General features: G+C 42.7%; 1 protein-coding gene across 1 annotated transcript in view; it reads right to left on the bottom strand.

The window, feature by feature from the left end:
• LOC137335326 (cadherin-22-like) overlaps nt 1-25,033 on the bottom strand; it is a 342,572-nt gene that overhangs the window by 211,396 nt on the left and 106,143 nt on the right. The window contains exons 5-6 of the mRNA XM_068000646.1: nt 13,465-13,718; nt 1,066-1,202 (exon numbers count right to left, since the gene is read on the bottom strand). Of these exons, the coding sequence (XP_067856747.1) occupies nt 1,066-1,202; nt 13,465-13,718 (391 nt within the window). The remainder of the gene's footprint in view (nt 1-1,065; nt 1,203-13,464; nt 13,719-25,033) is intronic.

Below are 25,033 nucleotides of genomic sequence, written 5' to 3'. Positions count from 1 at the left end.
AAACAGAAATTGTTTGGAGTAAGGAAATACGTTGAAATGATCCATGGGTCAGTCATATCATTCAAAGTCATCCACTTCTATGCGTTCAAACTCATTTTGAAGAATGCTCGCCAGGAAATAGAATTATTAAACTAACATTTAACAACCACAAGGGAAATGTACAGCATTGGCATGGAAACCAAGGTGAAAAATAATTAACAACAGTGTAAGGCCACAAGTCTAGGCCCTGTGTTAATCAATAAACCAGAGGCATGAGGTGAGATGTGTAGCCGGGTGTCTATATGGGGTAGGAAAGATAGTGGCCACATAAGAGGAACTAAAAACATTATTCAACTCATCAGGTTCATTCTTACTACAGGGCCGAAGTGTGTTGGGAAAGAGTTGAAGGGATCACCTCAGGGATGTGAAGATAGAACATCTTATTTGTTTTGAATATGAAATTCAGTGAAACTGGTGAACAAAATGTTCAAACGTTATTGTCACCATTTCCATGTTTATCGGCGACATCTGGTGCATCTGTGGAATTTGATACACCTTTTAAAAAACGTACCAAAGTACAAAGTGGTAGATTAAGGCTGCATATTCAAACATAAAATAGTGCATAACTTAGAGACATTCAAAGAATCAAGTCAATCAGATACTTGGCAAACCTACGGGGTTAATGGCCTCCCAGGCCCATTTACTTCTGAATATTCCTTTTGACTTTTTTCATTACCCATGCCTATCATCTATCCCTTGCATTAAATTAACCAATATGGTTTATCTGACTCCCTGCTTTTCTCCTGTCCCACTTCCCCCTCCATCAGTTTTTTCCTCATTCTGTGCTATACTTTCTCTGTGTGCATTTTACCCATCATTACATCCTTATTCATTCTATTTTGCACTTTGCCCCTCTCTATAAATATCCTGTGCTCTATATCGCTTTTTTTCTCTTGTTTTTGTTCCCACATACCCAGAAACATTTTCACCATGTAAACTGGAACCAGCTAGTTCATTATCTAATCCTTTCCATTGGGCTAAAGCATTTGAAAATCAAATAGTTGTTGTGTTCTGAACGTCACATACCTGCTTCCATTGCTATCACGGTGATATTGTGCCATCCTGCTGTCTCTCGGTCCAGTCTTTTGGCAATAGTGATGTCTCCAGTGTTGGCATCCACATTAAATATTCTCTCCAAGTCAGTGTTACGGTCGATAGAGTACCTGTCAAGTAACCATTGAACAACAGTGAACGAAGAGCTTTACTGAGAATATAGAATGTAATTTAGATATATCAGCCCAAATCCCCCATCTAACAGTAACATTATATCTTCATTTGAAACAGCTAAAAGAAAACTAAGTTTGAAACCAAGTTTTAGTCAAATTATTGGATGAGGTGGTCTAAACCCCAATGTCCGCATCCAACCAAAATGTGTTTAGATGTTAGATGCAAAACCTGCTGTTTCCATCTTTCATTGAATGATTTTGTTTGTGGGGTTGATGCATGCTTTACACGGTCTGTATTTCTCCAAATTGTGGATCTCCTCACCACCTTTAGTCTTCCCTTCCACCTACAGCTTGAGACCTCTAACCCTTATTCTTAATATAACTTATCTTTCTTACTCTTTTCAACCTTGATGGTGGACTATGGACCTTGGCCCTTTACCTAGGTTTCTCAATTTAAAAAAAACTCAAGTGTACAAATTTGGCCCAAATCAATGCCATTTGGTTTGCACCTGTTACTTTTATATACACACAGATAGCGGCATAGCACCCCTTTTACATGTGTGTAGTAATATTGTTTATATCCTGTCCTGTTACTACCATCATACTTTGCAGTTGGGCATCAGTCATCTGGGACTGAAGCAATAATAAAAATAAGTGTTTTAAAATTAATAATTTAGTATTGGTACTTGGTGTTCTGAGGACAGAGTATTCCACCAATTCCTGTTGTCCAGTGATGATTATGTGTCCATGCAATTTTGGTTCCTTTTGCAGTCCAGGTGATCTGTATCTAATCAATCTGGTCTAATAGTGGAAATGCATCTTATGTTCTTGGTGATCTTGGTGCAGCAGACGGACTATTGGAATCAGTGTTTGGCCTCAGCCTGATCAATCTGAACACCACAGAAACTAAGAGTTGCCTGTGAGATATGAGGGGGGGGGGGGTGGGGGGTGGAGTTGGTGATAGGAACAAAACCCAGTCTAAATTCAGTTCCGCGACATTAATTAGATGTTGCATCAAGGGAACATTAAGACAGTTCTTCCTGAAATTCTAAGCAGAACAATTAGGCATGAAATAGAAAAGCCAATCAATCCTGAATTATGGACAGTTTTGTGCTGTCAGTTGTGACCAAATTGGTTGATTAGCACAAACTCATTTCACTTAGGACCCTTACAGCAGAGAGACAGAGAGAGAGAGAAAGAGACATCATTTTATCCCATCTGTCCAGGCCGGCTTTAATCTTGTATCATTAAATTGAGAGAACAAATGCATCTAGTTCCTTCACTTTTCGGATTGGTTTCAAACTTGGTACTTACAATTACCAAACGGTTTGTCTGTATAGATAGTGCCTGCTATGCCTTTAGTTCCCTGGGGTTTGTAAATATTTGTTCTTTTTCTTAGAATTCCCCAGGTTATTTCTTTCCCATCAATACCAGAAACAGACCATAATACTTTGTACCAATGGAGTCAAGCCAGCTTGTATGAGAATCTGACTTGCTTATATGATCTCCTTGAGAGAAGGCAAAATGCTGAAATACCTTCCTGACCCCCGAGGGCAGTTAAGCAGTAAAAAACTCCATTCATACAGTCCCTAAAAAGACTGGAGCTTTGGTGCATTCTACGCGATCAAACACCTGCTGTATGTGCCCACAAGGGATTGAAACAGCAGGAGAAAAGTTGAGTCTCTCCTATCTTGCTTTGAAGATTGTCCACTTTGTTCTGAGTTCTATAGTCAGGAAATCTCAGTTTAATTTGAATAATCTGCTTTTGTTCACATTATCCACGCTACATAATAACAGCCACTGCACTTCAAAAGAAATTCCTTGTGTCACCGCTTTGAGACAGTTTGATGCGATGCACCATGATATAAATGCAACTGTCTTTACCTTGGCCGTTCAGCATTCTAAAGACTTAGATCGTCTCCACAATCAATCTGCTTTGCTGCAATGAAAATGTGCTCAATTCTCTAAGCTTCTCCCCGTAACTTAATATTTTGAGAATTATCCTTATCACTGATCTCTCAGCCTTTTTTAGTGTAAAATTGTCCTAATTACAAATAAGGTGCCCAACTGCACACAATATTCCAAAGGTGGCCTCATAAGCAAGATATAAAGCACTTTCTCAATTTGTAATTTAAACACCTTTGAGATACTCTCCAGTATTCAATTCATCTGATTAACAGCTTCGGGATAGTTTAACGAATGGCTAATAATCACAATAGAATCCTTTTCTATCCTTGATAATGACTCTCCAGGTATTGTGTATGTGTGTGTATATATATATATATATATATATATATATAAAAATATTATATAGTGTCAGCTATGGTTCAAAAGGTTGTGGGTTCAAGTCCCACTCCAGAGACTTGAGCACAAAATCTAGGCTGGCACCCAGTGGAGTACTGAGGGAGTGCTGCATTGTCCAAGGTGCTGTCTTTCAGATGAGATGTTAAACCAAGACCCCGTCCGCCCTCTCAGGTGGACATAAAATATCCCATGACACTATTTCAAAGAAGAGCAGGGAGTTCTCCCTGGTGTCCGGGCCAATATTTATCCCTCAACCAACATCACTAAAATAGATTATCTGGCCATTATCACATTGCTGTTTATGGGACCTTCCTGTGCACAAATTGGCTGCCGCATTACATTACAAAAGTACTTTGTTGTAAGGCGATTTCAGCCATCCTGAGGTTGTGAAAGACACTATATAAATAAAAGGTCTTTCTTTTATATGTTTCCTGAACCAAAGTACATCATTTTAAAGTTAAATATTTCAGCTACTCATCCAATTAATTTGTCTGTATCCCTTTTAAACACAATTTACATTACTAGTTCAACATACTTTTAGCTTCTCACTGACACTAAACTTGTGGTGTGTTAATCAGGTGTCAAGGCCTGAACTGACTCCAATGTGGAGCAGAGTGAGACTCCTCCTTTAGGGAATCTCAGTCCTCTTCGATCCAGTATCAAGTCAAGCTCTGATTCCGATGCAGGCTGAATTTATGATACAACTGCAGTGAAACTGCTTTGCACAGATGCCACAGTTGTAATGTGAACTGACCTTTAATCACCATTACAGCGGCTACACAGATTGGTATCATGAACAATTTTGGCAATATATTGTGGAAAACACCCTCCTGTATACCATTTGTAAATAGTGCCAAGATGCTTCACAGAAGTCTAGTCAGAAAAAAAAGGATGCTGAGCTAAAGAAGGAGATATTAGGAGAGGTGACCAAAAGCTTGGTAAAAGACTGGGTTTTAAGACAGAAAGAAAGAAAGAACTTGCATTTACATAGCGCCTTTCACGAACTCAGGACTTTACAGCCAATGAAATAGTTTTTGAAGTGTAGTCACTGTTGTAATGTAGGAAACACGGCAGCCAATTTGTGCACAGCAAGCTCCCACAAACAGCAAAGTGGATAATGTCCAGATAATCTATTTTTAGTGATGTTGGCCAAAACATCGGGGAAAATTCCCCTGCTCTTCTTCGAATAGTGCCATGGGATCGTTTACGTCCACCTGAGAGGGCAGATGGGGCCTTGGTTTAACATCTCATCCGAGAAATGGCACCTCTGGAGAGGCTTAAAGGAGCAGTAGGAGGCAGAGAGGTTTAGGGAGGGAAATGTAGATCATATGCCCAGGTGGCTGAAGGCACGGCCTCCAATGATGAAGTGAAGGGAGGGGGAGGTGCGCAGAAGCCCAGCATTAGAGGAACGCAAAGTTCGGGGGGGGGGGGGGGGAATTGTAGGTCTGGAGGAGGTTACTGAGATAGGGAGGGGGAAGGGCCAAGGAGTGATTTGAACACAAGGATAAAAGTTTTAAATTTGAGGCGTTGGGAAACCGGGAGCCAATGTAGGTCAGGAGTGATGGTCTTCAGAGATTTTGCTGTTGCAAGACAAATTGTGATAAGGTGGTTATGATGGAGCTGTATAAAACACTGGTTAGGCCACAGCTGGAGTACTGTGTGCAGTTCTGGTCGCCACACTACAGGAAGGATGTGATCGCTTTGGAGAGGGTGCAGAGGAGATTCACCAGGATGTTACCAGGGCTGGAGCGCTTCAGCTATGAAGAGAGACTGGGAAGATTGGGTTTGTTTTCCTTGGAGCAGAGGAGGCTGAGGGGGGACATGATTGAGGTGTACAAAATTATGAGGGGCACAGATAGGATGGATACTAAGGAGCTTTTTCCCTTCATTGAGGGTTCTATAACAAGGGGACATAGATTCAAGGTAAAAGGCGGGAGGTTTAGAGGGGATTTGAGAAAGAACTTTTTCACCCAGAGGGTGGTTGGAGTCTGGAACTCACTGCCTGAAAGGGTTGTGGAGGCAGGAACCCTCACAACATTCAAGAAGCATTTGGATGAGCACTTGAAATGCCATAGCATACAAGGCTACGGACCAAATGCTGGAATATGGGATTAGAGTAGACAGGGCTTGATGGCCGGCGCGGACACGATGGGCCGAAGGGCCTCTATCCGTGCCGTATAACTCTATGACTCTCTACTCTATGACTCTAATGTGGAAGTGAAGGGAAGAGTGCACATTTCTACTGAAAGGAATTTGGAAAGAAGTTTATAAGAGATTAACGGTGTTTTTTTTTAATGGTTCCTGGAGAATAATATTTTCTTTACCCACTGCAGGTAAAATTTGTTCCCTCACAGAGCCCATTTGAGCATTTTCCTCTGACCAGTCCTAAACTAATTAGTCTATAACTCCCTGATTCATATCTCACTCCTTCTCTATTTTTAATATCAAGGCTGCACAGGGCGCTCTTCAGCCCCCTGAGTTTACAGAGCTGGTGAAAGTATTGTCCGTGATCTTGCCTACCAGCACACTCATTTCTTTGAGGATCCTGGGGTGTACTGACCCAGTCCAAGGGGCCTGTGGTCATTTTATATTGAGCCTGGTTGACTGAATCTATAACTAGTCCAGAGCATAAGCAAAAGTGGTTGCAAGAAGTAGAAGAGCAAAAGACAATCAAGAGCAAGTAGTGAAAGGCAATAGAAAGTGCGGACAGGTCATGAAAGGCCACAGAACAAAACCATTCTTGTCTTACATTTTGATTTCCAAGGGGTTTTGATAGTGTAAATAGGGAGAAACAGTTTCCACTGGCAGGAGGGTCAGTAAACAGATTTAAAATAATTGGTAAGAAAGCCAGGAGGGAGATGAGGAGAATTTTTTTAACACAGCATGTTGTTATGATCTGGAATGCACTGCCTGAAAGGGTGGTGGAAGGAAATTCTACAGTAACTTTCAAAAGGCGAATTGGATATATACCTGAAAAGGAAAAATTTACAGGGCTATGGGGAAAGAGTGGGGAGTGGGACTAGTTGGTAGCTCTTTCAGAGAGCCGGCATAGGCACGACGGACCGAATGGCCTCCTTCTGTGCTGTATGATTCTATGGTAGCAGATTGAATCGCCTTTAATTTGGAGGGAGAGTGACCTACATTAAGAGCTATACGATTGACGTCATAACAAGAACTTTTGGGACCCACTGCTTAGTTTATTAATGTGCTAGAGAGTGCGATGATGTGCAGATATGTCTTAGTCCTTCTCAAAGTGTAGGAGAGAAGGTAGAAAATGCACACCGAGGGGAAATGGTGGTAAAAAGAGTTGAATACAATGTCAAAACCAGGAAACAACATCAATTTGAAGCACACAAAGTAATTGGAATGTATGCTTGGATAAGCTAGGCATGTGACATGTAACAGTTACTGGATGTGACTTTTAATCAACTCTCTATATTTACTGCAGTAACATTCCAATTTAAATCTAAATATATCTTAATAAATATGCTGTGGAAAAGAAGTTGTCAAATTTGGTCAATAAAATGGGTAAAATTTTATACCTTGTTGTCCATATTGACGCATCTTCCCTTATAGTGCTGTGAGGCACTATTTTATCCCCTTTGTGGGTGAATAAATATACATTAAGATGCTGCTGTGATTCCTGCATTAGTTGATCTCGGACACAGTGATATTTTGCCATCCTACAATTTGCCTAGGATGGGGTGGGGGGGAACATTAGGCAGGGTTTCTGCTTCTGTTCTTTTGTCAAGCGACTTTTACTGGAAACACGGTGGGTGGGTGAGGACAGGGTCTGGTTCGGCAGTGATGCCGCTCGGTTAAAGTGCCCACCAACGCTCACTGTCTAGGCTCACACAGTCACTTGGATGAGATACTGGTGGTCAGCCGATGCCCGCAGGCACATAACTCAGCGTTGAGTCACTGACTCGAAGAGATGGAGGGGGCACATCAGCAAAAAGGGTGTGGTGTGGCAAAGGCAAAGCACAGAACCACAAAGCCACATGGTGTGTTGCACTGAATCCTTTGCATTTGTCGACCAAAATACATTCTTGGCATGATGCAAATGCAATGAAATTTTAGCCGACAGCTCTCTCCAAATGGCCACCGGATGCATTATTTCTCTTGAGTTCTTGGTATAAATATATTAAATTTACCCAGAGTAAAAACAATGTCAGTCCATCCCTCAAGTATAAATGCTAATGTTTCAGGAATTTCCTGCTGGTTATTTTGTTAATTGTGCCTCAACCTTTTACTATTATTTCCAACTGAGAAGTAACTTGATCCCAGAATGAGTAAGCAATTCAACACTTGATAGCACAAGAGATTATTTTTTAAACTGCTGTTAAATGGTAATGATAATTAATTGCTAATTAGTTATGATTGTTAGATCACCTCGATTATTAATGCTGATATAAATCTGTTACTGACAGCTATTTAAAGACAAATAGCTGTAGAACTGTTCACTGGGGCCCAATTTAAATTAGTTATACACCAAAGAATAGCATTGTTACAGTTTCTTTCATGCAGTGAGCTTTATTCTTTTTCTCTTCTCTCATTTGATTACTTAGCCTCGAAGGAAGAAGGAAGATCAGCCAGAGTTCCCATTCTGGTGGCTACTCAGTAACCCCTGATGGATAGTGAACAATTGTGGATGTTGGGTGAGAACAGGGTTGTGGCTTGGCTGTGATGCCCTCTGTGGTTGAATAACCTGGCTACAACAACAACAACTTGCACTTATAAAGAGCCTTTAGTGTAGTAAAACATCCCAAGGCGCTTCACAGGAGCATTATCAAACAAAATCTGACATCGAGCCACGTAAGGATATATTAGGGCAGGTGACCAAAAGTTTGGTCAAAGAGGTAGGCTTTAAGGAGCGTCTTGAAGCATAAAAGAGAGGTAGAGAAGCGGAGAGGTTTAGGGAGGGAATTCCAGAGCTTTAGAGGCTAGGCAGCTGAAAGAATAGCCGCCAATGGCAGAGCGATGAAAATCGGGGATGGGCAAGAGGCCAGAATTGGAGGAGTGCAGAGATCTCAGAGAGTTGTAGGGCTGGAGGAGGTTACAGAGATAGGGACTTTGGGATACACTGAAGGGACTTGGGCTCACATGAGGAATGGTCAGTTGGGCAAGGTGCTAGGTGGTTTCTGGGCCCATGGAATTGTGCCCATGCAAGAGTTAGTGTGTTTGTGGGGAGAGAGGGAAGGAACGCAAGTAAACAAAACTAGCCAACGGGCTAAATGGTATCAACCAATCTAAATACAACAAACTGGTCGGTGTCTGATGAGGGTATACCTGGTGATGAAGGAAGTAAATAAGTGTATGCCATTTTTATAGCTGATTTCTGTGCCGTTTTGCAAAACCAAACAGACGAACACTCTGCACCAGCTCCTGGATCATGAAATAGCAAAACTGCTCTCTGACTCTGCCCTTGGGGATGTAAGAATGCAGTACAACGTAATAGCCTGCAGAAAACAGTCTGCAGAAAACAGTACTTACAGATGTGAGTACTAAGATTGGCGCATACTGTCCAGATTGAACATACTCAAAAGAGCATAGCAATGGTCAGCTTCTATCTCAAGTGTCATGTATGTAAATAAAATATTTGTGTGAAAGATTGCAGCAGTCTAGTTAGTCAAAAGAAGACAATAGACCTTCATATATGGGAGCTCATTAAACAAAACTTAATTCCAAGTGTATAGCACTGGACAGAAAAGCAGTGCTCCACCAGTGTGGGTTAATGGGTTAGCCTCTCGAGATGTCAGTTGTATGGGTGGGGAGAGAGGTACCCTCAGACCCTTCTCACCAACAGCTCCAATTCCACTCAATCAGCAGTGGGGATCTTTGCTCATTTCCTTCAACTTTCCTTGGCTGAGGCACTAAGGCCGATCATTGCTCCCTCCTACACGGTCACACTTCCTGAGATCAGCCGACTCACAAGATGTGTTAAAATAGGATAGCCATGTGGTGAAGGATACAATACTAGAGCCTGATATTTAATTGCTTCCAACCTTTATTCACAGAGATTTCATTTCCTTCCTTTTCCACCCACCCTAGATAAGCTCTCCTATAAAAATACAAGAGCATCTCCAATTGATACCCACCACCTGAATACAATTAACACTAATTGATATAAATCATACAATTAACAAGATGGATCGAGCTTGAGGCCCTCCCGATATGTATGGCTCTGAACGGTAGCACAAGCCACATTTACCTACTAAGCCAATCATCTCCCTTTCTATTATTTCTTTACTGTATAAAATTCAGACCATGAGATAACTATCCCTTGATGTCATTCCCAATTACAATATTACTGCAATTACTCGCTGAGAACAGTGTTACTCTTTAAGCAGAGCCACTATAGGAAGTGTTATGTGATGTTACTTCCTGTTGCTCAGCACAACAGTATCACAGTGTAGTTCATTTACTTTGCTAGCATCTTTATGGTTATTAACAAGGCAGCGTTACCATATTTGGGATAGCTGGTCCCAGTCCTACTTGACCTCATCTTCACCAATCTACCTGTCGCAGATGCATCTGTCCATGACAGTATTGGTAGGAGTGACCACCGCACAGTCCTCGTGGAGATGAAGTCCCGTCTTCGCACTGAGGACACCATCCAACGTGTTGTGTGGCACTATCACCGTGCTAAATGAGATAGATTCAGAACAGATCTAGCAGCTCAAAACTGGGCATCCATGAGGCGCTGTAGACCATCAGCAGCAGCAGAATTGTATTCCAGCACAATCTGTAACCTCATGGCCTGGCATATTCCTCACTCTACTATTACCAACAAGCCAGGGGATCAACTCTGGTTCAATGAGGAGTGTAGAAGAGCATGCCAGAGCAGCACCAGGCGTACCTAAAAATGAGGTGCCAACCTGGTGAAGCGACAACTCAGGACTACATGCATGCTAAACAGCGGAAGCAACATGCTATAGACAGAGCTAAGCGATTCCACGACCAACAGATCAGATCAAAGCTCTGCAGTCCTGCCACATCCAGTCGTGAATGGTGGTGGACAATTAAACAACTAACGGGAGGAGGAGGCTCTGTAAACATCCCCATCCTCAATAATGGCAGAGTCCAGCACGGGAGTGCAAAAGACAAGGATGAAGCATTTGCAACCATCTTCAGCCAGAAGTGCCAAGTGGGTGATCCATCTCAGCCTCCTCCCAATATCCCCACCATCACAGAAGCCAGTCTTCAGCCAATTCGATTCATTCCATGTGATATCAAGAAACGGCTGAGTGCACTGGATACAGCAAAGGCGATGGGCCCCGACAACACCCCGGCTGTAGTGCCGAAGGCTTGTGCTCCAGAACAAGCCCCACCTCTAGCCAAACTGTTCCAGTACAGCTATAACACTGGCATCTACCCGACAATGTGGAAAATTGCCCAGGTATGTCCTGTCCACAAAAAGCAGGACAAATCCAATCCGGCCAATTACTGCCCCATCAGCCTACTCCCAATCATCAGCAAAGTGATGAATGGTATCGTCGACAGTGCTATCAAGCGGCAGTTACTCACCAATAACCTGCTCACCGATGCTCAGTTTGGGTTCCGCCAGGACCACTCGGCTCCAGACCTCATTACAGCCTTGGTCCAAACATGGACAAAAGAGCTGAATTCCAGAGGTGAGGTGAGAGTGACTGCCCTTGACATCAAGGCAGCATTAGACCGAGTGTGGCACCAAGGAGCCCTAGTAAAATTGAAGTCAATGGGAATTAGGGGGAAAACTCTCCAGTGGCTGGAGTCATACCTAGCACAAAGAAAGATGGTAGTGGTTGTTGGAGGCCAATCATCTCAGCCCCAGGACATTGCTGCAGGAGTTCCTCAGGGCAGTGTCTTAGGCCCAACCATCTTCAGCTGCTTCATCAATGACCTTCCCTCCATCAGAAGGTCAGAAATGGGGATGTTCGTTGATGATTGCACAGTGTTCAGTTCCATTCGCAACCCCTCAGATAATGAAGCAGTGCGTGCCCGCATGCAGCAAGAACTGGACAACATCCAGGCTTGGGCTGATAAGTGGCAAGTAACATTCGTGCCAGACAATTGCCAGTCAATGACCATCTCCAACAAGAGAGAGTCTAACCACCTCCCCTCGACATTCAACGGCATTACCATCGCCGAATCCCCCACCATCAACATCCTGGGGGGTCACCATTGACCAGAAACTTAACTGGACCAGCTACATAAATACTGTGGCTACAAGAGCAGGTCAGAGGCTGGGTATTCTGCGGTGAGTGACTCACCTCCTGACTCCCCAAAGCGTTTCCACCATCTACAAGGCACAAGTCAGGAGTGTGATGGAATACTCTCCACTTGCCTGGATGAGTGCAGTTCCAACAACACTCAAGAAGCTCGACACCGTCCAGGACAAAGTTGCCCACTTGATTGGCACCTGATCCACCACCCTAAACATTCACTTCCTTCACCACTGGCGCACTGTGGCTGCAGTGTGTACCATCCACAGGATGCACTGCAGCAACTCGCCAAGGCTTCTTCAACAGCACCTCCCAAACCTGCGACCTCTACCACCTGAAGGACAACAGCAGCAGGCACATGGGAACAACACCACCTGCACATTCCCCTCAAAGTCATACACCATCCCGAATTGGAAATATATCGCCGTTCCTTCATCGTCGCTGGGTCAAAATCCTGGAACTCCCTTCCTAACAGCATTGTGGGAGAACCTTCACCACATGGACTGCAGCGGTTCAAGAAGGCGGCTCACCACCACCTTCTCAAGGGCAATTAGGGATGGGAAATAAATGCTGGCCTTGCCAGCGATGCCCACATCACATGAACAAATAAAAAAAAAGTCACAAAACCTCTACCCAAGAGCTACTATGTTGGAGGTTGTAACAAATTCACAATTTTTTTCAGTGTGATATTCATATTTGTAAAGAGTTTTTATTGAATCAAATATTAAATAATTTGTAGCACAAGGTCCTTTTGTGTTCCAGTTGTACTGTACGTATCTAAAATCATGGAATCATAGAATTTTTTCAAATTCTATGGATCTCTAATATCCTTTAGGGAAGGAAACCTGCCGTCCTTACCTGATCTGGTCTATATGTGACTCCAGTCCCACATCAATGTGGTTGACTCTTAACTCCCCTCTGAAGTGGCCTAGCGAGTCACTCAGTTGTATCAAACCGCTACCAGTCACACATCGATCATTGCAGCACGGTGAAGCAGAAAACCTCCTTCAGAGTGATTCAGGATGTACAGCATTACTGCCCAATGGAACTGCTGCAGTTCCTCAACTGAATTCCACAACATCCTTTGGGATCTGATTTCAGGTATGTCTTACTTTATATATCTCTTTGTACTGGAAATTGTGAAAAGTCATAACATACTGTACTTTAAAATGTCTAAATCGACAATAAGAAAGGACTTGCATCTATATAGCGCTCAGAACGCCCCAAAGCACTTTATAGTCGTACTTTTGAAGTGTAGTCACTGTTGTAATGTAGGAAATGCGGCAGCCAATTTGCGCACAGCAAGGTCCCACAAACAGCAGTGAAATAAATAATCAGTTTTAATGATATTGATTAAGGGATAAATATTTGCCAGGACACTGGGGAGAACTCCCTTGTTCTTCTTCAAATAGTGCCATGGGATCTTTTCTGTCCACCTAAAACGTAAAACATTTAAAGTCTCATCCGAAAGATGTCACTGAAGTGTCAGCCTGGATTATATGCTGAAGTCTCTGGAGTGCGACTTGAACCCACCACTCTGTGACTCAGAAGGGGCGAGTGCTGCCACTGAGCCACGGCTAACATAAGTAGCAAACATGGTGAATAAATGAGTATTTATCTAATGAGGCATTTCCATCATCCGTACAGCTATAAATACACATGCACATAGATGGCACAACAGATATTTGGCTCAAGTTCTATTTCCACACACAGTTGAGGTGACCAGATGCAATGAATGGAAAGACCTTTACCTGATGGGACTGTTTGTTAAGTCAGGATCCCGCGCGGTTATAGAGCCGATGACGCTTCCAACACGGGCATCTTCTTGAACATCTATCACATTGGTCTGTGTATTGAACACGGGCGGCTCGTTGATGTCTTTCACCATCACCCTGACGCTGGTCCAGTCCTTGAAGGAGCTGAGGTTCTCAAACTGAGGATCAACATATTTATTCACCGCCTCCAGCAGCAAACTGTGTGTCCTCTTGGTTTCGAAGTCCAGTGGCTGTAAAAATTACAGCAATTTGTTAGTTTTTTCAATAAATCTAATTTTCCATATCCACTACTTTTGTCATTCCTCTTATCCCCACTTACGTTACCAATATATTACTGAGGATCTCCTGTTCAACAGCTCAATACAATCTTTTGCAATGAATTCTGTTACATCACATGGGATATAAAATACATTCAAAAAGATCTTTCAGATCTTATAGTGTACCTTAATCACTGGGTCTTTTGGTAAGGAACAGCTGTTCAATGAACTGCCCTGTGAAGGGGCAGTTAAAATTGTGAGAGATGGCTAGGGGAATTACTTTACTCTTCCATACGTAAATACTGTTGATCACTTTGGCCAAAAACTGACCCATTTCATTATGCGAGCTGGTTGGTCACAGATAAGGCACAATCATGGCAGAACTGAGTGAAGATTGATTATCTACCTTGCAGGGCCCTTGATTCTCCAAATGATGCATATCTTCACACACCAGTTAAATCTAGCTTTGGGACAGCTGCGTGCTTAGTATGCACATAAAATATTGCCATGACATTATAGCGAGGTGGTGTTCTATATGGTCTCTATTCCCATGCCCTTTAAAGCTGCAGGACCTGTGGCCCATCATATGACCCATTTTGTCCTGAAGCTAACTAAGTACTAAACCCCTAACTCCAAAAGCCTTCACCGCTGCAGTGCCTCATCAATGGTTAGGATTGTGGTGTGTGCAGAATGCATATCATTGGAAGAATTGAAAAGACCTTACAAGGTAGATAAATCTACCTTCCTCATTAAGCATCCACCACACATTGTAGTATTGTACCAGAGTAGTGCAAATTCAGGGGAGAGATTCTGGGGAGGACCCTGCAGAAGAGCCAGAACAGCAGCCATGACTGACCAGACAAAGACATTATTGTGCGCAGTAGTGACATCTAGAATTAATACTTGGTAAACATGCGGGGATTACTCTGTTAAGGGATCGAGAGCAAGTGAGGAATCCTTTTTGTATTGAGCCCCCAAGGCTAAAAGCCTGCAGAACTTTGCTGACAGTGGCAGTCTTCAGCAGCCTCCAACAGCCTGATCTCAAGACTAAACAACACCTTGAGTACATTTAGGTCCGAATTTTCACAATTCATGCATGCTTGGAGACTAACTTAGCTGTAGTATAGCCATAATAGGGTACATACTATACTTTGCTTTACCTAAAAACCAGCAGCTCCTGTTGGGTTCCGGAACCAGAAGTGATAGATGTTTAAGGAGTCTGGAACTTTTGGATAAAGACTGTTACAAGCTGGTGCAATGTGCATAAAGGTCATGGAAGGTATATGACGTTACGTAGTGAGAAAGATATAAAAAGGGTGAGAATATAACGTGAAGTTGGAAGAAGAAGCAAAAGAAAGAGATCTAGAAAGTTGAGCTCAAGGACTGTAATATGTGATCTTCTACAGCAAAGCATTGCCGTGCATTGTCTGTGAATATGTTCCTTTAATCCTTAACAAACTTGTACGGTTTGATTCCTGCATGTAGAACTCCAATTTCTGCTACATGGACAAGGACTGCAGTCTCTGTCTATGCCTAGAACTCCATGTGATGGCCTTGCAAAACATTATCAATCAGAAGCTGTTTGAGAAATGCTTAAGGAGCAGCCATTCAAAGGGTAAAATGACTATTAATCTTCCTTTTGGGTTTCTTCTTTGCAAGGTAGTAGCAATGCAAAATGCACTCAGCAGTCCACTTAGCTATCTATCCACTGTTCAGTTACCTATTTGCTTTGAACCATAAGAAACAAATAACTGTTGAGACTTCTGATATTGCTTTCTACAAGAGATTTAGCAACATAGGGCTTGATGAGCCTTGGAAGTTGACAGGAGAAGACCATTCAGCTCATTGTGTCTGTGTCAGCTCTTTGTTAGAGCAATCGAAAACTAATCTCACTGCCCCCCTCTCTCAGTAGCCCTTTAGCTTCCTTGCCTTTGAATATTTATCCAATTTTCCCTTAAAAGAAGCAATTGCCTCAGTTTCAACCATTCCCTCTGGCAAAGCATTCCACGCTGCCACAAACGTCTGTGTAAAGAAACTTCTTTTAACTTCTTTCCTCCTTGTCTTAGTGATCATTTTAAATTGATGACCCCCCTCTTCACAGATTTCCCAGAAGAAATAGTCTTTCCCTATTAACTACCTCAAAACCCTTCATAATTTTAGAAGCCTCTATTAAATCTCATTTAGTCTTTCTGCTCCAGTGGAAAGAATCCCAGTATCTCAAGCCTTTTCTCATAACTATAGCTTTCCACCCCAGGCATCATCCCGGTAAATCTATGCTATGGGTTTAATGTCCTTTCTGTAATGGGATTACTCAAGCTGCATATAGTAGTCTAACTATAGCCTAACCAATGTCTTAGATAAATTTATCATTACTTCTTCACTCTTGTACTCTACGCTCCTAAATATAAAACCCAAAATTCTAGTGGTCTTTTTATGGCTTTATCTATCAGCACTTGTACTTTCAGGGAATTATGTATCTGAAACCCTCGATCACTCTGTTCATCCACACCTTTCAGTGTCTTTCTATTGAGTGTTTATTCCCATTCCTTGCTTTTTCCTCCCAAAACATATTGTCTCACGTTAAATTGCACCTGCCCTCTGTCTGCTCATTCTACTAATCTGTCTGTGTCTTCCTGAAGTCCCTCAGGTCCTCACCATTTGCCAGCCTTTTACTTTTGTATCATCAGCAAATGCCGAAGCTGCAGAATGTGGCAAATTGCTACTTGAACACAGAGATCCTCTGCTGCAGAGATTCAATATTCCAACATTTAGTGCAAATGTACTGCCCCTGGATACACTGAGGACCCATGATGGGCTCACATCCTACACTCCACACATGTCACCAGGGTTTTCTCCACTGCCATCTCTTTGGGGGGAATTTTAACCCCTAAGAATGGGTGGGTTGGGGGCGGGTGGGTAGTTAAAATAATTGGTTTTTCAAACGCGACCGCAACTCGGCTCCAACACGCCCACTTCCGGGTTTAATGGAGATGTGTTTGGATGTGTGTGAGTAACCTCCTCGCCACAGTCAGGACCTTAATTAGTTCAGGCGGGCGCACAGTTACAGCATCAATTAACGTCCTTGTGAGACTTTAATTGGGTCTTTTTAAATTGAATTTTACAGACCTTTAAATTTAACGCCTCCAGCACGGGTTTCCCGAGGTTCGTGAATCTCGCCAGTGAAAAGGGCTGCATCACGAGTTAAATGACTTTATTGCACTGCTTGTGAGCAGGAGGAACATGAGCATTTCCTCGAGGCCCAAAAAGCTTACATGCCACAATCGCCCAACACCCCCGATGGCCGAGACTCCTCCCCCCCACCCAATGGCTGAGATCCCAACGACCTCCGACTCCTCACCTCCCCAATGACCTCTGACTCCTCACCTCCCCAATGACCTCCGACTCCTCACCTCCCCAACGACCTCCGACTCCTCATCTCCCCAACGACCTCCGACTCCTCACCTCCCGAATGACCTCCGACTTTCCCCCCCACCAGGATCAGCACCCCCCATTCAATCTCCAAAGATCCTGATCTCTCCCCAATCCCCCCCACCCCTTCCAAACTTCAATTTACCTCCCATCCGCTCCCCAGCTGCTTTCCCGCCCAACAGGCAGTCAGCCTGTCAATCAAGTTGGCGATCAGGTGGGAAATGGTTTGAAAAATCTTAAAGCAGGTCCTACCGTTAAGTTCAGTAGGACTTATGGGAAACCCTTACTTCCAGGTTTCCTGTCCGCAAAAGCCCCCCCCCACCCCGCGCTTTTCCAAGTTAAAATCCAGGCCTTTGTGTAACTTTAAAAAAAATGTAGCAGGAAGTGTCAGCCTTAACTCCCAGTAACATCAAACACTCACAACGCGAGCATTACTTATAGAAAAAAAACACTTATCCAATTGTATTTCCACACTCTTCTGCGCTCACACTTCACTGGCTTCTCACATCTCAAGATAGTTTACATAAAGCGGCACACTGATGAGTTATTCCCTAATGAACCAAACGAGTCACAACAGAACAATGTGGCCCCAATATGATGCTGAATAGATCGCGTTTTCAGCTGACTTCAAACAATTGCTGGAAATTTTGCAGAATGTGAGCTAGAATTAATTGAATTTGTAGAACACCAGTACATTTTCCACCTTTTGTTGCAAGTTCTATTAATGGACACTTTGCACAGCTGGACCAAGGTATCTATCACCAAAGAGGGCAGACCATAGTAATCATTTTCTGGGAGGAATAGGCTGCTACATCTAGCCTACCTATCCAACTTCCCACTTTTCAATAATCATGAATCCTATTTGCCGATGGGAATTTGTCTAGTCCCTGCAATAATTTGTGTAAAGTTGAGTAGAACCAGCTACTGGCCATATAAAAATGTCATGTGTTCTGAGTAAGTAGCTGACATTTTGCAATAATGTAGGAGACTTACTGCAGACAGCCTCCTGAGTGTTCTTCTTAAAATAGGCTACCAGCCATGACATGGTGTGAGAAGTGGGATGGAGGTGGAAGGTTTAAAGCTCCCGGATCATTTGAGACTAGAAGGAAATATCACAGAAGCAAGGACGAAACAGAAACAGTCTTTTAACTTGCATGCAGTAGTAAGACAAAACAGACAAAATGCAGGCCTGTACTTTGCTGCCTGCATTCGAAAAGGAAGCAACAGAGGTGCATTTTATGTTTATGTATGGTGAGGGAGAGGATGAATGGAGTCCACACATTTCAATGGAAAGTCTGGGGAATATTTCACACCTCAGAAGAGTGTTGCATATGAAAGATATGTATTTAATACCAAGCTACAAACTCAAAAAGAAAGCATTGGTCAACTTGTAATAGATTTGTGAAAAAGGCCAGGTCCTGTCAATATAGATCTCGTGTAGGCAGTCTCATTAAAGATAGAATTGTAGTGGAATAATAGATGAGTAAGTCAGTGTCCTAGTACTAAAAGAGCCTGAAGGAGCGATTCCATGATTCTACGCTAGCAGTGCGAGCTCGAAATCGAGCAACAACGCTCTAGCCACTATTCTCTGACCCACGCTATCATCTCATGAGGCTCCCCATTAACTCCTTAGAGCTACAGAGAACAGTCAACATTTGCAAAGCAACAAAAGGCAGTGAAACACAGCTTGAAAACCAAGGCAATACTGCTGTGAATAATGGAAATGAGGCAGACAAGGCACTTTATCCAATGAAAAAGTAAGTCAGATCAAACTGGTCAACTACTGCTCATGGATTGTCAATATTGTGGTAAGTCACGAGAAGAAAAAATATCCAGCGTGTGGCCAAATATATAAGCGGTGTAAAAAGAAAACGCAACCATTTTGTTGAAGTATACAAAGCTAAAAGCAAAACTATCTGTCAGGCAAGCAAAGAATAAAAGAGGGTTCAGACAGTGGACTTTCCTCTTCTGCCTATTCTGCTACCTCCTGCCAGGTTTTGCTGGCGGCCTTTTGCGATTTCAAATAAAACCCGCGCTGTGGCACTGATGACGCCATTGGGCTGTGACTTCAGCATATTAAGTAGGCTCCCACCTGCCTGGAGCGGATGGCCATCCTGTGCCTGAAATGTCCCTGGTTAAAATGGTGGCAGGAAGGAACGCATCGGCATCGTGACTCCCCGGATGCTATTTTAACTACCCAACCGACCTGTTCATATCGGTCAGGCTGGGTTAAAATCAGGGCTATTGTTTTATCCCCTCCCTGCTTCATTCCATTCAGTCTTATAAACATTCTTGGTTGTTATTTATTACTGTATATCAATTTATTTAAATATGGTATTTATCATATTCCCACTTATGTTTTGATTCAACACAACGTCATGGAGTTTGACCAATTTTAGTCATGCAATTTAGCTGGAGCCCCAGCATTTGCAATACACTCAAATAAGCAACTTAAGACTGGCCCTACATTGTGAAAACAAGTAGTTACGCGGGCTTTGTCCCTCAAACTGTACGTATACACAACAGTCCTTCGCTTGTATTGTACGGGGAATGAAAACATCACTACACGAAAGGAGGAAGGGGATAAACAAAATACCAGAGGCACAATATTAGTGGTATTTATCCAAGGGGGTCATGGGCATGCTCCCCTGCAACCCCCCAAAAAGAAAATGACGCATTCTGATAAATTTTCACACTTTTATACTTCACAATTAATAGACTCTAATCAAAAAAAGGGGAAAACGAGGTGACATTACTTCACCAAAATATACCTCAGTTATCACAGTCCCACATCCAACTCTCTACTGTCTCAGTTCACAGAAGCTATTGGTCCTCTCTGGATCCAATAGACAGAGACTCTACACTCCAGCCAATTCCCTGCCCTTTCCCAGAGACCGTGTCTTCCCCTCCCAGTTCATACTGAGACTCTTCTCCCTCTCTCTGCCATTAATTTAACCTGGCACTTTTCTCCTCCTTCAACCCAGTTAAGCTGCCACTCTTCCCTCCCCCAAAGTTCATGCTGACTCGCTTTGCCGCAGACCTGAGTTCCTCCTGGCACTCTCCTTCCACATTCTCTCGGTTAATGCTGCCACTCTCTTTGCTCCCCCACCCCAAAGTGCCAGTCGCTCTTTCTCTCCTCCTCTTCCCACAAAGCATTGTTCCCAGCTTCTGTCCCCTTCCCTTTCCTCTTCATTGCCATCCACTCCGCCCCCTCCCTCCCTTTCCCTTAGCCTCCCACCTGTTCCTACCCAAGTCAGGGAGCTAATGCATCCACAGGGGGTTTCCCTTCTCCTCTCCTTCCCTCGCTATCCTTTCAATCCTGACCCTCACCATCTATTTTCCTCCATTTCAGAGTGTCCGCTCGTCAGATTGGGATTCTCGAGTGATAGTTTGGTAGCAGTATCACATAGAGAGAAATAGTTTCCTAAAGCCTGATTCCACGTCTCAAAAATATTATTTTGTTCCTCAGTGTCCTGATGGGGCAGCAGATGAAGACTTGGCAACAATTCCAGATCAGATCTCTGATCTGCACTCAACCAAATGATCTCAGCTGGAGCAGAAATTGGCTACGGCAATTGGCATCAACGTCCCTGGGTTAGGGAGAGGAAAATCCGCAGAATTCCTCCCCATGATCACTATTCTGGGCTGGAAAATATGTGCAGGTGTGCGACTGTGAAGTGCGTGGGCATCGGGCCGGAAATATTAGCTAAAGGAGCAGCAGCTTTACCTAAAGTATTTGGCAATTTTTTTTTTCATTTGCTGAACACATGATGCATTAATGTGTATATTAAAACACATCATTGCTAATTTGTCATCACACACAAGTGACACAACGGGCTATAACTTCATCGTGGCCTTAGCGCAAAGCGAGCGGTGGCGAATTGGCCATTCGTTTTTCCACACCGCCTGATACTTGTTTTCTTTGAATTCAACGGAAACGAATATTAGGCGGAATGTAAAATGGGCTGCCGATTCATGATCGCCTGTTTTGCATCAATGCTCAGGACAAATTTCACCCCCAATGTTCCCGCAATGGTAATCATTAAGAAAGAAAGAAAGACTTGCATTTATATAGAGCCTTTCACTACCTTAGGATGTCCCAAAGCACTTTACAGCTTTTTTGAAGTGTAGTCACTGTTGTGATGTTGGAAAAGTGGAAGCCAATTTGCGCACAGCAAGATCCCACAAACAGCAACTTGATAACGACCAGATTATATGCTTTTTTTTTTAGGTGTTGGCCAGGTCACCATGGAGAACTCCCCCACTCTTCTTTGAAACAGTGCCATGGGATTTTTTACGTCCACCTAAGAGGGCAGACGGATCCTTGGTTTAACATCTAATCTGAAAGGCGGCACCCCCGACAGTGCAGCACTCCCTGAGGACTGCACTGAGAGTGCCAGCCTAGATTTTGTGCTCAAGTGCTTGAACCCATGACCTTCTGACTCCGAGGCGAGAGTGCAACCACTGAGCCACGGCTGACAATTCTTAGGAGGTTTTTTCCCCAACATATTTAAGAAACTAGCATTATATCTGTTCGTTTCCATGATAGAAACATCCAGGAATACAATAATCTTCTCAAAGTTTTTCATTTGTTGCAGACAAAATACCTTTATTAATAACAAAACCGAACAAATCTGACCAGTCTGTCATTTTGGACACAATAAGGATGAGTAACGATGTTCCAAAATCTTACATTTTTGCTTTGAGAATGTAAAACAAAAATAAATAAAAGAGCGTTACTTTGTGAAGCGTTAATTCCTGAGTAAATGTTAGCAATGTCAGGAGCATAACAATTCAAACATACTTCTTCCTGCATTACAGAAACAGATGGGGGCAAGATAAATGAGGACCAATGTTGCCTTTTAGTTTCACATATTTAACTGGAGTCGGCTGTATTTAATGACGAAAAAGCAATTTAAATTCTTTTTAAAGAAGCAAATTACTTCTGCGCTTTGGTTTATGTGTCTAGGATTCTAGAAGTGGATGTGGTTGGATATTGGCACTGCTAGACTAATTGTCTGTGTTGTACAGAGAGGATTTCAATTTTTACAGTGATCTGAATCAATAGAAAATGTCTGTCATTTCATACTTTACATTGCCTTGTGATTTTACAGAAGGCTTATCTTTGGCCAGTGAAAGGAATGATAATTAAAACAAGGTTAGAAATCTTCCCACGTGAACAGCGATCCGTAAGTAAATGCTAAGTGAGTCAGTCATAGTGTAATGCAAACAGAATCAGATGGAGGCTACATGACCTGTGTTGAACGGTTTAGCAATGTGCTTTAACAGAGTATCTTGCACTCGTTCCACTATAAGTAAGTTTTTAGATAAATGTTTTTACCAAAAATGGTTGGGAAGTGATTGTGCGGCAGAGTGGGTTCTTCATTTGGGGCCATGTTGATGCTTTTTTCTCATATTATTGAAGAGCCTCGGCTAAAGCTGTTGTACAGCACAGAAACAGGCCATTTGGCCCAACAGGTCCATACAAGCATCCTCCCTCCCGACTTCATCTAACCCTATCAGCATATTCTTTGACTCCTTTCTCCCTCATGTGTTTATCGTGGATAGGAAGAGTCTTTTTTTATTAATTGGTCTTTGGATGTGGACAACATAAGGTAGTATTTATTGTCTGTCCTTAGATGGCAATAAAAATCAATCACATAGTTTGGGACTGGAGTCACTTGTCAACCAGACCAGGTAGGGTGGCAGCTCCCTTCCCTGAAGGATATGAGTGAATCAGTTGGGTTTTTACGACAAATAAGCTTTTATGGTTATTTTCATTTCGCAACTTCGCATCTATGGTAGTCGCCTCAACTACTAGGTGGCAACGAGTTCCACATTCTAACCATTCTCTGGGTGAAGAAGTTTCTCCTGAATTCCCTATTGGATTTATTAGTGATTATCTTATAGTTATGGCCTCTAGTTCTGGTGTCCCACACAAGTGGAAACATCTTCTCAGTGCTGGGCACCACCAAGGATGACGGCGCTAGGAGAGATGCTGAGATAAATCAAACAGTCGTGGTTATGCGATGTCAAGCTTGAGTTTTAAAAGCCTATAAATTGTAGAAAAGGAAGACGGAGGGAGGGAGGTGAGGAACTCTACTGTTTTGAGGTCCTGAAGGAAAAACAAGTTAGGGTAGGAGGTTGTAAAGTGAGTCTTGATTTCAACAAAGGGAGAAGACAGGCAGAAAAAAAGAGCACGTAGGTTGGTTTATTCGGAGGCCAAGAGGAACAAGAGAGGCAAGTTCAGTTAGATTTTTAAAATGGAGAAAGACCAGAAAGGTTATGGTAGAGAGAGAGTGAGAGAGGAGCTGGAGGATAGAGAAGGATCGACTGACAGACAATTGCTTTTTGTTGTATCTTGTCCAGGTTTGTGAGAGAAGCTAGAAGGGTCTTGTCAGATATGGAAATAGTATTTACATCTGGGATGGACTTGGCCTTGTAGAGTTAAGATTCTTGACAATCTTGGAGAATGGTAGCCTGGTAGAGTGGTTATGGTACAAGACAGTAACGTAGAGGCTGAGAGTACAAAGTCCACCATAGCAAGTTGTGAAATTGAATTCAATTAATCTGTTAATTCGTAGGCTAGCGAAATGAAAATAACCATAAAAGCTTGTTTGTCGTGAAAACCCAACTGATTCACTCATATCCTTCAGGGAAGGGAGCTGCCACCCTACCTGGTCTGGTTGACAAGTGACTCCAGTCCCAAACTATGTGATTGATTTTTATTGCCATCTAAGGACAGACAATAAATACTACCTTATGTTGTCCACATCCAAAGACCAATTAATAAAAAAAAGACTCTTCCTATCCACGTCTGTACCTATGTGTCTCTGTATTGGTTGAATGGCGTTTACCTCTGGATACTCTTCAACTTTCTGATGGTTTCCTTCATTTTATATAGAACAAAATGAAGCCTTCTAGTGAGAAAAAAGAAAACGTCCCTTCACACACAAAATGGTGCAGCTTGATGGGCTCCTTCCATCAAGAAATTTGTTATCAGTCCATTATAAGTTTGCAAACTGCAAGGGTGGGCTTGTCTGGTGAGCGGGATCTTAGTTTATATTTGGCTTAGAGTTATTAGTTTTACATTGCTCTGCTCATACTGTGAGTCTAAAGTCTATCCATCTGCCTCTGGGTGGTCTAAAAGGTCAATTCTGCCCCATTTCTATGGCAATCTGGGGCGAATATAACTAGCCTAACAACTTCTGATTTAAATTAATTGAATTGTACAACTTCAGGCTTTGAATATAATGAATTTCATCTCTACTATAAACTGACAAAACAGCCATTATAAATTTGGCTCTGCCCATAGGTACTTTCTTAGGTTCAGTGGTGTCAGTTGCTTTCTAAAACAGTCTGAGTGTCTTACTTTATTGGCAGTTGACTCAGACTGCTCCATATCTGCTCATATGATAGTGTAACCAAGAGCTGTAACAAAAGCACCTCCCTGTGATCTGGGCCAGATACTTGTGTCTCTCACAGGTGCATTTCTTCAATCTCTCCAAAGATGGACTAAGTTAATATTAGGTCAGGAAAGGCATGGTTCAAATTGCTAAACTGCTTTATTCCGCGATAAGGTGAAGTGCACAGAGCAACACTTATTGATTGATTCATTTAGTTCAAACTGTACAACTCGTATTCACGTAATGAAGCACTTTCTGGACAAAACATCAGAAAGGGACAGTACGGTTAAGATTCACCATTGCAAAACATTCCAATGAAAAGCTGCAGCAGTTTTTATTAGGAATCCAGCTTATGTTTGACCACCTGTTCTTATCGCATTCCCACTTCGGCGGATTATCTCACTTGACTGAAACAAGGTCTCCTAACTACCTCGAGCATTTCTAACCTTTTCA

This window comes from Heptranchias perlo, chromosome 19 (assembly GCF_035084215.1).
Source record: "Heptranchias perlo isolate sHepPer1 chromosome 19, sHepPer1.hap1, whole genome shotgun sequence".
Classification (NCBI taxonomy): Eukaryota; Metazoa; Chordata; class Chondrichthyes; order Hexanchiformes; family Hexanchidae; genus Heptranchias; species Heptranchias perlo.
Note: the sequence above shows the minus strand (reverse complement) of the source record. Positions and strands in the feature narration are given on the sequence as shown.